The sequence below is a fragment of the Podarcis erhardii genome (genome assembly GCF_964252035.2).
Source record: "Podarcis erhardii genome assembly, chromosome: 17".
In the NCBI taxonomy this organism is placed as follows: Eukaryota; Metazoa; Chordata; class Lepidosauria; order Squamata; family Lacertidae; genus Podarcis; species Podarcis erhardii.
The window spans coordinates 383939-395973 of record NC_138515.1 but is presented as its reverse complement, the minus strand read 5'-3'; the positions used below and the strand labels follow the sequence as shown (position 1 = coordinate 395973).

Here is a 12035-nt window from a genome sequence, read left to right as displayed (position 1 = left end):
GGGGTCCGGGACATCCATCTGCAACGGCATCTCCTCGCCAAGCCAGACCTCACGCTGCAGAAAGCCATTGAGGAGGCTGTGGCCTCGGAAGCTGCTGAACGCTCCACCCAGGAGATCCGCAAGGCCAGCAGCCCACGTCTTGCTAGGAAGCCAGTTCCAGTGCATCACGAAGAGGCCAGCAGTGATCAGGCATCCTCCAGTGAAGACGATGACGTGCACCAGGCAAAGCGGGAGTGCAGGAAGTTCCAACAGAAGTCCAAGGGCCAACCGGAATGTGCCGGCTGCGGAGGCAACCATTCCCGTGCCAAGTGTCGATTCAGAGACGCCATCTGTCGGACGTGTTCCAGAAGGGGCCACATCGCTAAGGTCTGCCGATCGGCTCCGTCTGACACCCCCCCCTTCACCGACTCGCAAGTCCAAGTCTTCACTCCAGTTTGCCAAGGAAAGATGTTTTGCTCTCACCAACTGCCGCTGCCCGTCTGGAACCACGATTGGCCAAACCGACTCACCTATGTGACGCAAGCTGAACGTCACGGTGCTCATTGAAGGAGCTCCATGTGACATGGAGATCGACACCGGGTCTGCCCTGTCCATCGTGTCTTGGAGCACCATCAAAAGACTGGTACCCAGAGTGTCCAAAAGGCAACTCGACTCTCACCGCGTACACCTGAGAGACTACCAGGGAAACGACATTCCCGTGGTAGGCGTTGGCCGGTTCCAGATCGCCTTCAAGGATTTTTCGGGCCTGCTCCGACTGGTGGTGAATTAATCCTGTCAGGTGCTATTTCGGTTGCTCAAGAGTAACCAGGCAGGACTCCGACCTGTCTTTTACAGGCTTTATTTTGGTGCAAACTATTTACAGTGAAGAGCGTAATAAGTTCATGTCTTGCTCAATCGCTAGCAGAATCCGGGAATGGTCTGTTTTTGTACCTCCCCGAACATAAAAGCTTAATCACCCCCAGCCTTTTCCACCCCTCCCTGCGCCTCAGACTACTGCACATGATGGGCGATGGCAAGGGCGCACTAGCGTCCTCTGGTCCTTGCACCTCTTCTCCACTAGAGGTGGGACTTTCTTCCTCGCTGGAAGAGGAACTGCTTTGCAAGATTTTCAGAGGCTCCCTATAACACAACTGCCCCTCTATCTCTCACCTCTGAAGGTCTAATATATTGCTATTCTCAAGCCGAATCCACTCCTTAATCCAACAGAGGCAGGAGGTCTCAAAGTAGATCTTCAAATCAGGGAGGCCAACCCCCCACCTTCTCTCTTATCTGTAAGGAGTTTGAATCTTATACAAGATCTTTTACCCTGCCATATAAAATTTGATAGAGTCCTTCTCCACTTGTCAAAGCAATCCATTTTATTAAATATAGGGATCATTTGGAAGAGAAATAAGACCTTTGGGAGTATATTCATTTTGATTGCTGCTATTCTCCCCCAAATACACAGTTTTAACCTATGCCAAATTTCAAGATAATTTCTAATTTGGCTCCATAGTTTAATATACAGTGATACCTCGGGTTAAGTACTTAATTCGTTCCGGAGGTCCGTTCTTAACTTGAAACTGTTCTTATCCTGAAGCACCACTTTAGCTAATGGGGCCTCCTGCTGCTGCTGCACCGCTGGAGCACAATTTCTGTTCTCATCCTGAAGCAAAGTTCTTAATCCGAGGTACTATTTCTGGGTTAGCGGAGTCTGTAACCTGAAGCATATGTAACCTGAAGCATATGTAACCCGAGGTACCACTGTAGTTATCTTCAAATAGGTTTAAATTTTTCATTGTAGTTTGGATACCTAAATATCTAATCTTGTTAACAATTTGTAACTCCACCTTTTCCTGCAGTTCTCTTTTTTCTTTCTCAATATTTTTAAACATTAATTTCATCTATGTCATATTTAGTTTAAAACCAGAGACTTTCCCATAACTCACCATTAAATCTAAGGGTTTTTTTTAACACTCTCTATTGGGTCCTCCAATGTCAGGAGTAGGTCATCAGCGAATGCATGGAGTTTTAATAATAATAATAATAATAATAATAATAATAATAATAATAATAAATTTTATTTATACCCCGCCCTCCCCAGCCAAGACCAGGCTCAGAGCGGCATCACTGAAACCTGGTGGGATAAGTCCCACGACTGGAATGTAATAATGGAGGGATACAATCTATTTCAGAGAAACAGACCAGACAAGAAAGGAGGAGGAGTGGCATTATGTGTCAGGGATTTGTATACCTGTGAAGAGATCCAAGATTTAGAACCTCAAAGCCAAAGTGAGAGCATTTGGGTCAAAATTAAGGGAGAGAAGAATAACAGGGACCTCATTGTGGGAGTTTACTATAGATCCCCAAGCCAAACGGAGGACATAGATGATGCCTTCCTGGAACAGACGGCCAAGCATGCAAAAGGAAGGGAGATAGTAGTAATGGGAGGATATCTGTTGGATGTCAAACTCAGCCAAGAGCATAAGGTCAAACAGATTCCTCACTGCCCTTGCAGACAACTTCATTGTCCAGAAAGTGGGAGAAGCAACAAGAGGAACAGCCATTTTAGATCTGGTTCTAACCAATGTTGATGACCTGGTTAGTGGGGTAGAAGTGGAAGGATCATTAGGCGTGAGTGATCATGCTCTTCTGAAGTTTACTATACAGCGGAAAGGAGCAGCCAAGCATACTAGGACTCAATTTCTTGACTTTAAGAAAGCCGACTTCATAAAACTTAGGGAAGTGCTGGGTGAGATCCCATGGGCAGTAATACTAAAAGGAAAGGGAGTTCATGATGGCTGGGAGTTTGTTAAGAGGGAGATAGTAAAAGCACAACTTCATGCAATACCAATGAGACGGAAACATGGAAGGTGCCTAAAGAAGCCAGGGTGGCTATCTAAAGAACTTTTAACTGAGTTAAGATTAAAAAAGGATGTGTACAAAAAATGGAAAAGAGGAATTCAAACAAATAGCCAGCACGTGTAGACACAAAGTCAGAAAAGCTAAAGCACAGAATGAACTCAGGCTTGCTAGAGAGGTTAAAAGCAACAAAAAAGGCTTTTATGGGTATGTTCGTAGCAAAAGGAAGAAGAAAGAAACAGTGGGGTCACTCAGAGGAGAAGATGGTGAAATGCAAACAGGGGATACAGAAAGGGCTGAACTCCTCAATGCCTTCTTTGCCTCAGTCTTCTCCGATAAAGAAAACAATGCCCGACCTGAAGAATTTGGAGCAAATGATTCAGCAGAGGAAACACAGCCCAGAATAACTAAGGAGACAGTACAAGAATACTTGGCTAGTTTAGATGTATTCAAGTCTCCAGGGCCAGATGAACTGCATCCAAGAGTATTAAAAGAACTGGCAGATGTGATCTCAGAACCACTGGCAGTCATCTTTGAGAATTCCTGGAGAACAGGCGAAGTCCCGGCAGACTGGAGGAGGGCAAATGTTGTCCCTATTTTCAAAAGGAATACTGTGATCACCAATAGTCAGCATGGATTTCTGAAAAATAAGTCATGTCAGACTAACCTGATCTCGTTTTTTGACAGAATTACAAGCCTGGTAGATGAAGGGAACGCAGTGGATGTAGTCTACCTTGATTTCAGCAAGGTATTTGACAAGGTGCCCCATGATATTCTTGTAAAGAAGCTGGTAAAATGCGGACTTGACTATGCTACCACTCAGTGGATTTGTAACTGGCTGACTGACCGAACCCAAAGGGTGCTCATCAATGGTTCCTCTTCATCCTGGAGAAGAGTGACTAGTGGGGTGCCACAGGGTTCTGTCTTGGGCCCGGTCTTATTCAACATCTTTATCAACGACTTGGATGATGGACTCAAGGGCATCCTGATCAAATTTGCAGATGACACCAAACTGGGAGGGGTGGCTAACACCCCAGAGGACAGGATCACACTTCAAAACAACCTTGACAGATTAGAGAACTGGGCCAAAACAAACAAGATGAATTTTAACAGGGAGAAATGTAAAGTATTGCACTTGGGCAAAAAAAATGAGAGGCACAAATACAAGATGGGTGACACCTGCCTTGAGAGCAGTACATGTGAAAAGGATCTAGGAGTCTTGGTTGACCACAAACTTGACATGAGCCAACAGTGTGATGCGGCAGCTAAAAAAGCCAATGCAATTCTGGGCTGCATCAATAGGAGTATAGCATCTGGATCAAGGGAAGTAATAGTGCCACTGTATTCTGCTCTGGTCAGACCTCACCTGGAGTACTGTGTCTAGTTCTGGGCACCACAGTTCAAGAAGGACACTGACAAACTGGAACGTGTCCAGAGGAGGGCAACCAAAATGGTCAAAGGCCTGGAAACGATGCCTTATGAGGAACGGCTAAGGGAGCTGGGCATGTTTAGCCTGGAGAAGAGGAGGTTAAGGGGTGATATGATAGCCATGTTCAAATATATAAAAGGATGTCACATAGAGGAGGGAGATAGGTTGTTTTCTGCTGCTCCAGAGAAGCGGACACGGAGCAATGGTTCCAAACTACAAGAAAAAAGATTCCACCTAAACATTAGGAGGAACTTCCTGACAGTGAGAGCTGTTCGACAGTGGAATTTGCTGCCAAGGAGTGTGGTGGAGTCTCCTTCTTTGGAGGTCTTTAAGCAGAGGCTTGACGACCATATGTCAGGAGTACTCTGATGGTGTTTCCTGCTTGGCAGGGGGTTGGACTCGATGGCCCTTGTGGTCTCTTCCAACTCTATGATTCTATGATTCTATGATTCTAACAACCAATAATAAAAACAAGTTGATTAAAGTTACAGATAGGTAGCCGTGTTGGTCTGCCATGGTCAAAACAAAATAAAAAAATTCCTTCCAGTAGCACCTTAAAGACCAACTGAGTTAGTTCTAGGTATGAGCTTTCGTGTGCATGCACACTTCTTCAGATACACTGAAACAGAAGTCACCGGACCTTTCTATATAGTGAGAAGGTGGGGAGGGGTATTACTCAGAAGGGTGGTGGGAATGGGTGATTGGCAGATAGCTGCGATGAGCCTGTTGACGACTCTTAACGACTGCAATAGGTCTAACAGGAAAAAACAAGGGGTGAGAAGGTGAAAAATGGCTTTGTCATGTATAATGAGATAAGAATCCAATGTCTTTATTCAAACCAGGTCTCTCCATAGTTTTAAGTTTGGTGATAAGTTGCAATTCAGCAGCTTCTCTTTCCAGTCTATTTCTGAAATTCCTTTGTAATAGAACAGCTACTTTGAGATCTTGTATAGAATGTCCTGGGAGATTGAAGTGTTCTCCTACTGGTTTTTCTGTCTTGTGGTTCCTGATGTCGGATTTATGTCCATTTATTCTTTGGCGTAAGGTCTGGCCTGTTTGTCCAATATAGAGAGCTGAAGGACACTGTTGGCATTTTATGGCATACACAATGTTAGACGATGAGCAATTAAATAGTCCCGAGATGGTATGTGTGATGTTGTTGGGGCCAGTAATGGTGTTGTCCGGGTGTATGTGGCAGCAAAGTTGGCATCTGGGTTTATTGCAGGCTCTGGTGCCAGTGTCCGTGTTAAGTCTGGTTATAGTATTATTGTGGGTTAGGAGTTGTTTAAGATTGGGGGGCTGTCTGGAGGCAATGAAAGGTCTTCCTCCCAGAGCTTGAGAAAGAGAACTGTCATTGTCCAGGAGAGGTTGTAGATCTCTGATGATGCGTTGTACTGTTTTAACTTGGGAGCTGTATGTGATGACTAGAGGTGTTCTGTTATTTTCTTTTTTGGGTCTGTCTTGCAGCAAGTTCTCTCTGGGTATCAGTCTGGCTCTGTTGATTAAAATACAACTTAAAAAACAAGATTAAAATACAACATTAAAACATTAAGATACAGCCTCTTCACAGGAGGAGAAAGGAAAAAAGAAAGAGGGAGAGGGAATCAAATTGATTGTAAGCCAAGGGCCAGGTGGAACAACTCTGTCTTACAGGCCCTGCAGAATTTATATCCCAAGGCAATACATTTTATACTCTCCTCTAATCTTATGTATTGAATCAGAGTTTCTAAAGTAAAAATAAGCAGGAGCGGGGAGAGTGGGCACCCTTGCCTTGTTCCCCTTTCAATCCTAAAAGTCTTCGACATTTCGGAGTTAATTATCAAATTTGCCTTTTGAGATTGGGAACCTTGCCAGTGTGGTGTAGTGGTTCAGAGCGGTGGATTCGTAATCTGGGGAACCGGGTTCGCGTCTCTGCTCCTCCACCTGCAGCTGCTGGGTGACCTTGGGCCAGTCACACTTCTCTGAAGTCTCTCAGCCCCACTCACCTCACAGAGTGTTTGTTGTGGGGGAGGAAGGAAAGGAGATTGTGAGCCGCTTTGAGACTCCTTAAGGTAGTGATAAAGCAGGATATCAAATCCAAACTCCTCCTCCTCCTCCTCCTCTTCTTCTTCTTCTTCTTCTTCTTCGGAAAGAAGGAAAAGGAAAAAGGAGGGGTGCTTGAGAAATGCTTATTATTTATTTATTATCTACCCGTAACCCTAAGGTCCCATTTAAACGTAACCACAAAAAGGTGACTGCCAAAATCATAAAGCACAAGGCAGGATGAATGGATTGGCCTTAGAATGCCTGTAAAGTGGGCTGCTGCAATCCTTAGTGGACTGTCCATCTTTCGTCCGAAAGCTTAGCAGATTTCTCTGGCTGCATCTTAAGGTCATATTGGGCAGTTCAAAAGCAGTGTGTCCAACACATTGAATCTGCATAGACTCTGAGTGCCTGTGAAAGATCTGACAAGCCTTGTGTGGAGGTCTGTTTTCAAGAACCCCGTGACCAGTTGACAGTAAGAAGTGCCATTCTAAAACTTCCTACTTCACAGTTGAAAATGAAAACTGTATTTGGAGTTGAGCCTCTGTTCCTGATGACAAACAGCACACAAAAATTGGGGTTGTCCTGGATCATGCTGTGTTCTTCCTGTTACTTGCCTGTGGAAGATCAGCTGATAAAAGGTTTTGAAAGGAGGCAACAGTTGCTTAAAGAATAGACTTGGCTGGTTTTTCACTGTCTTGGAAGGACTGTCTTCCACCTGCCACCATAGAAGGTTCTCACTGTCTTTTGGGTACCCACAGAGATTACTCATTGCTCATTCTTTACAGCGCAATCTGCCTGGCTCTTCCTGATTGCCTGTGTTTTTCCATCCACTGCAGCAGACCTCTGCTAGCCGGCGAAACCGTAAGTGTGGCAAGTGTGAAGCCTGCCTGCTGAAAATGGATTGTGGCCGCTGTGATTTTTGCTGTGACAAGCCCAAGTTTGGCGGGAGGAACCTCAAGCGCCAGAAGTGCCGCTGGAGACAGTGTCTGCATTTTGCTATGGTTAGTGCCTCTTCACATCTGCTCAGTTGTGTCGTTCAGCCTCCTTGTTTCTTCCCTCCTCTTTCCTGCTTACTCACAAGATGGCTTGCTTTGCATGAGATGTGTCTTGCCATCCCATCACTGCATCTTTTTTGCTAGCTACAGACATCAACACTGGAACTGCGTTTCATCAAGCCCCTGAGAAATCCTGCATGTTTTGGGTTGCATGCTGGCATGGGGCTTTCTGGCAAACAGTTTGGGTGGCTGCAGGTGTTTATGCATATAGTATGGCTTCTGGATTTTAATCTGGCCCTGTCAGCATGGCCTGGATTAGATGAAAGTCTCTCTAGTTCAGCATCCCGTTTCCAGCCGCGGTCGTCCAGGTGCCTCTGGGTTGCTGACAAGCAGGGCAACAAGGCTGATGATCTTTTCTTTGTTCCTGAGATGCTGCCTCTGTATATTAAAGTTCCACTAAGTGATCATGTGGGCCTCAACAGTTGTGCTGCATTGTATTTTAAAGCCTTTTTCCTTTTTAAACTCTTTATATTCCCTTTTCAATTATGCAGAAGAACACAACCACATTTTAAAAATAAAAATACAAAACTTGTAATAATTTGGGCTTGGAGGGAGAAGGAAAGTAAAGAATCCAGCTACAGGCTACCTGTCTAATGAAATGCAGTCATATGCAATATTGGGTTGGGAGCGGATTTCTGTACAGCAGCTGACCACTCTGATCACATTCATATTCAGGGTTGTATATCATAATGGATAAAGTTGAATTCCTCAAGTCTCTGTGATTTGTTTGCAGTAAAGCAGAGCAGGGAACCATTTCTCAAAAGCCTTTTTCAAAGTCTCCCAAAGCTATGCAACAGCCATCAGTAAGTTGAATAATAGCAAATTCCGTAAGTTAAATGTGTTGTGTCTGTTAAGACAGACTTTGCTTTCGTGCATCTTGAACTCACCTCCAGTCATCTCAAGATCTGACATTGAGAGGATGGTAAATATTTCCCTGTCTCTGTATGGTTGTAATTGAAAAACCTCTGTTATGTTCTCTCTTCACTCCCCACCTCCTGCCAAAACCCAAAAAGCTTCTTGTGTGAACAGTGTGACCTTCCCTGTCCTAGGTTTGAGCTATCACTTTTATGGAAGCAAATCATATAGTTGGAAGGGACCCTGAGGATCATCTAGTCCAACCCCCGCAATGGAAGAATGTGCAGCTGTCCCATATGGGGATTGAACCTGCGACTTTGGTATTACCAGCACCATGCTCTAACCCAGTGTTTCCCAAACTTGGGTCTCCAGCTGTTTTTGGACTACAACTCCCATAATCCCTATCTAGCAGGACCAGTGGTCAGGGATGCTGGGAACTGTAGTCCAAAAACAGCTGGAGACCCAAGCTTGGGAAACACTGCTCTAACCAACTGAGCTGTTGTATTCAACATGAAAACCTTCCATTTCTGAATCTAGAGCTGACGTAATATTTTATGTCTAGAATCTAGAGCACTCAGATTTGAAGAACCCTGGAATCTTTATTTTCTCTGGTAAGCGCTGCTTGCTTACCAAGTTAACAGTAAGCTTTATCTTCCTGATGAAAAAATGAATTCAAAGCCCATTCAGCTTCCTGTAAATTCTGGACTGAATTTCTGTGAAGCTGAAAATTGAGAGGAGTTGAGACATAGCTGGAGGTTAAGGGCTTGCTGTTTGAGGTTCTATTCCAACTCCACTGTGTATGTTACTTGCTTTTCTGAGCCGACCATACTAATGTAGCAATGAGATGCAGTGTTGTTACCTCTCTGCAGGTGTGTGGCTGGTCAGAATAACAGAATGCAGCAGGAGAAAGCCTATGTGGCAAAGGTTTCTGCTGCTTGTGGAATTGCCAGTGGGGAGCCAGTAGTTTTCCGTATCTGCAAAAGTTGTTTGGATTCTTTCCCTCTAGAACAGTGTTTCCCAAACTTGGGTCTCCAGTTGTTTTTAGACTACAGTTCCCATAATCCCTAACCACTGGTCCTGCTAGCTAACAGCTCCAAAAACAGCTGGAGACCCAAGTTTGGGCAATACTGCTCTAGAGCAACTAATATTGTTTTGCATGTAGAGGATGCTGTGTGAGGTTTTCTCCACCCAACATTCTTTTTTCGGTGAGGAGATCCAACTGATCTTCCTCATGATCTGCATCTAACTGATCCACCTTGTTCAGTTGAGAGGGAACATTTCTCCCTAACTCAGACTCACTGGTGACTGTCAGGGCTGGCTAACCTTTTTTGGGACACAGGTTTGAAGTGGTTATGACTGGAGTGTACAAGTGGGTGTGTTGTTGTTGTTGTTTAGTCGTTTAGTTGTGTCCGACTCTTCGTGACCCCCTGGACCAGAGCACGCCAGGCACTCCTGTCTTCCACTGCCTCCCACAGTTTGGTCAAACTCATGCTGGTAGCTCCGAAAACACTATCCAACCATCTCGTCCTCTGTCGTCCCCTTCTCCTTGTGCCCTCCATCTTTCCCAACATCAGAGTCTTTTCCAGGGAGTCTTCTCTTCTCATGAGGTGGCCAAAGTCTTGGAGCCTCAGCTTCACGATCTGTCCTTCCATTGAGCACTCAGGGCTGATTTCCTTAAGAATGGAGAGGTTTGTTCTTCTTGCAGTCCATGGGACTCTCAAGAGTCTCCTCCAGCACTATAATTCAAAAGTATCAATTCTTCGGCGATCAGCCTTCTTTATGGTCCAGCTTTCACTTCCATACATCACTACTGGGAAAACCATAGCTTTAACTATACGAACATTTGTCGGCAAGGCAATATCTCTGCTTTTTAAGATGCTGTCTAGGTTTGTCATTGCTTTTCTCCCAAGAAGCAGGCATCTTTTAACTTTGTGACTGCTGTCACCCTCTGCAGTGATCATGGAACCCAAGAAAGTAAAATCTCCCACTGCCTCCATTTCTTCCCCTTCTATTTGCCAGGAGGTGATGGGACCAGTGGCCATGATCTTCGTTTTTTTAATGTTGAGCTTCAGACCATATTTTGCGCTCTCCTCTTTCACCCTCATTAAGAGGTTCTTTAATTCCTCCTCACTTTCTGCCATCAAGGTTTTGTCATCTGCATATCTGAGGTTGTTGATATTTCTTCCGGCAATCTTAATTCCGGCTAGGGATTCATCCAGCACAGCCTTTCACATGATGATGAATTCTGCATATAAGTTAAATAAGCAGGGAGACAATATACAGCCTTGTACTCCTTTCCCAATTTTGAACCAATCAGTTGTTCCATATCCAGTTCTGACTGTAGCTTCTTGTCCCTCATAGAGATTTCTCAGGAGACAGATGAGATGATCAGGCACTCCCATTTCTTTAAGAACTTGCCATAGTTTGCTGTGGTCGACACAGTCAAAGGCTTTTGTCTAGGCAGTGAAGCAGAAGTAGATGTCTTTCTGGAACTCTCTATCTTTCTCCATAATCCATCGCATGTTTGCAATTTGGTCTCTGGTTCCTCTGCCTTATAGAATCATAGAGTTGGAGATCACAAGGGCCATCGAGTCCAACCCCCTGCCAAGCAGGAAACACCATCAGAGTACTCCTGACATATGGTCGTCAAGCCTCTGCTTAAAGACCTCCAAAGAAGGAGACTCCACCACACTCCTTGGCAGCAAATTCCACTGTCGAACAGCTCTCACTGTCAGGAAGTTCCTCCTAATGTTTAGGTGGAATCTTTTTTCTTGTAGTTTGGAACCATTGCTCCGTGTCCGCTTCTCTGGAGCAGCAGAAAACAACCTTTCTCCCTCCTCTATGTGACATCCTTTTATATATTTGAACATGGCTATCCTATCACCCCTTAACCTCCTCTTCTCCAGGCTAAACATGCCCAGCTCCCTTAGCCGTTCCTCATAAGGCATCGTTTCCAGGCCTTTGACCATTTTGGTTGCCCTCCTCTGGACACGTTCCAGTTTGTCAGTGTCTTTCTTGAACTGTGGTGCCCAGAACTGGACACAGTACTCCAGGTGAGGTCTGACCAGAGCAGAATACAGTGGCACTATTACTTCCCTTGATCTAGATGCTATACTCCTATTGATGCAGCCCAGAATTGCATTGGTTTTTTTAGCTGCCGCGTCACACTGTTGGCTCATGTCAAGTTTGCGGTCAACCAAGACTCCTAGATCCTTTTCACATGTACTGCTCTCAAGCCAGGTGTCACCCATCTTGTATTTGTGCCTCTCAATTTTTTTGCCCAAGTGCAATACTTTACATTTCTCCCTGTTAAAATTCATCTTGTTTGTTTTGGCCCAGTTCTCTAATCTGTCAAGGTTGTTTTGAAGTGTGATCCTGTCCTCTGGGGTGTTAGCCACCCCTCCCAGTTTGGTGTCATCTGCAAATTTGATCAGGATGCCCTTGAGTCCATCATCCAAGTCGTTGATAAAGATGTTGAATAAGACCGGGCCCAAGACAGAACCCTGTGGCACCCCACTAGTCACTCTTCTCCAGGATGAAGAGGAACCATTGATGAGCACCCTTTGGGTTCGGTCAGTCAGCCAGTTACAAATCCACTGAGTGGTAGCATAGTCAAGTCCGCATTTTACCAGCTTCTTTACAAGAATATCAAGGGGCACCTTGTCAAATGCCTTGCTGAAATCAAGGTAGGCTACATCCACTGCGTTCCCTTCATCTACCAGGCTTGTAATTCTGTCAAAAAACGAGATCAGGTTAGTCTGACATGACTTATTTTTCAGAAATCCATGCTGACTATTGGTGATCACAGTATTCCTTTCTAGGTGCTCACA

At 44.9% G+C, this 12035-nt stretch overlaps 1 protein-coding gene across 12 annotated transcripts in view; it reads left to right on the top strand.

Moving 5' to 3' along the window:
* The window catches only part of LOC309331995 (uncharacterized protein), a 116546-nt gene that overhangs the window by 61628 nt on the left and 42883 nt on the right, over nucleotides 1–12035 (top strand). For all 12 annotated transcript variants that reach the window (XM_081844597.1, XM_081844603.1, XM_081844601.1 and 9 more), the window contains one exon: nucleotides 7132–7296. In XM_081844597.1, coding sequence (XP_081700723.1) covers nucleotides 7132–7296 — 165 coding nt within the window. The remainder of the gene's footprint in view (nucleotides 1–7131; nucleotides 7297–12035) is intronic.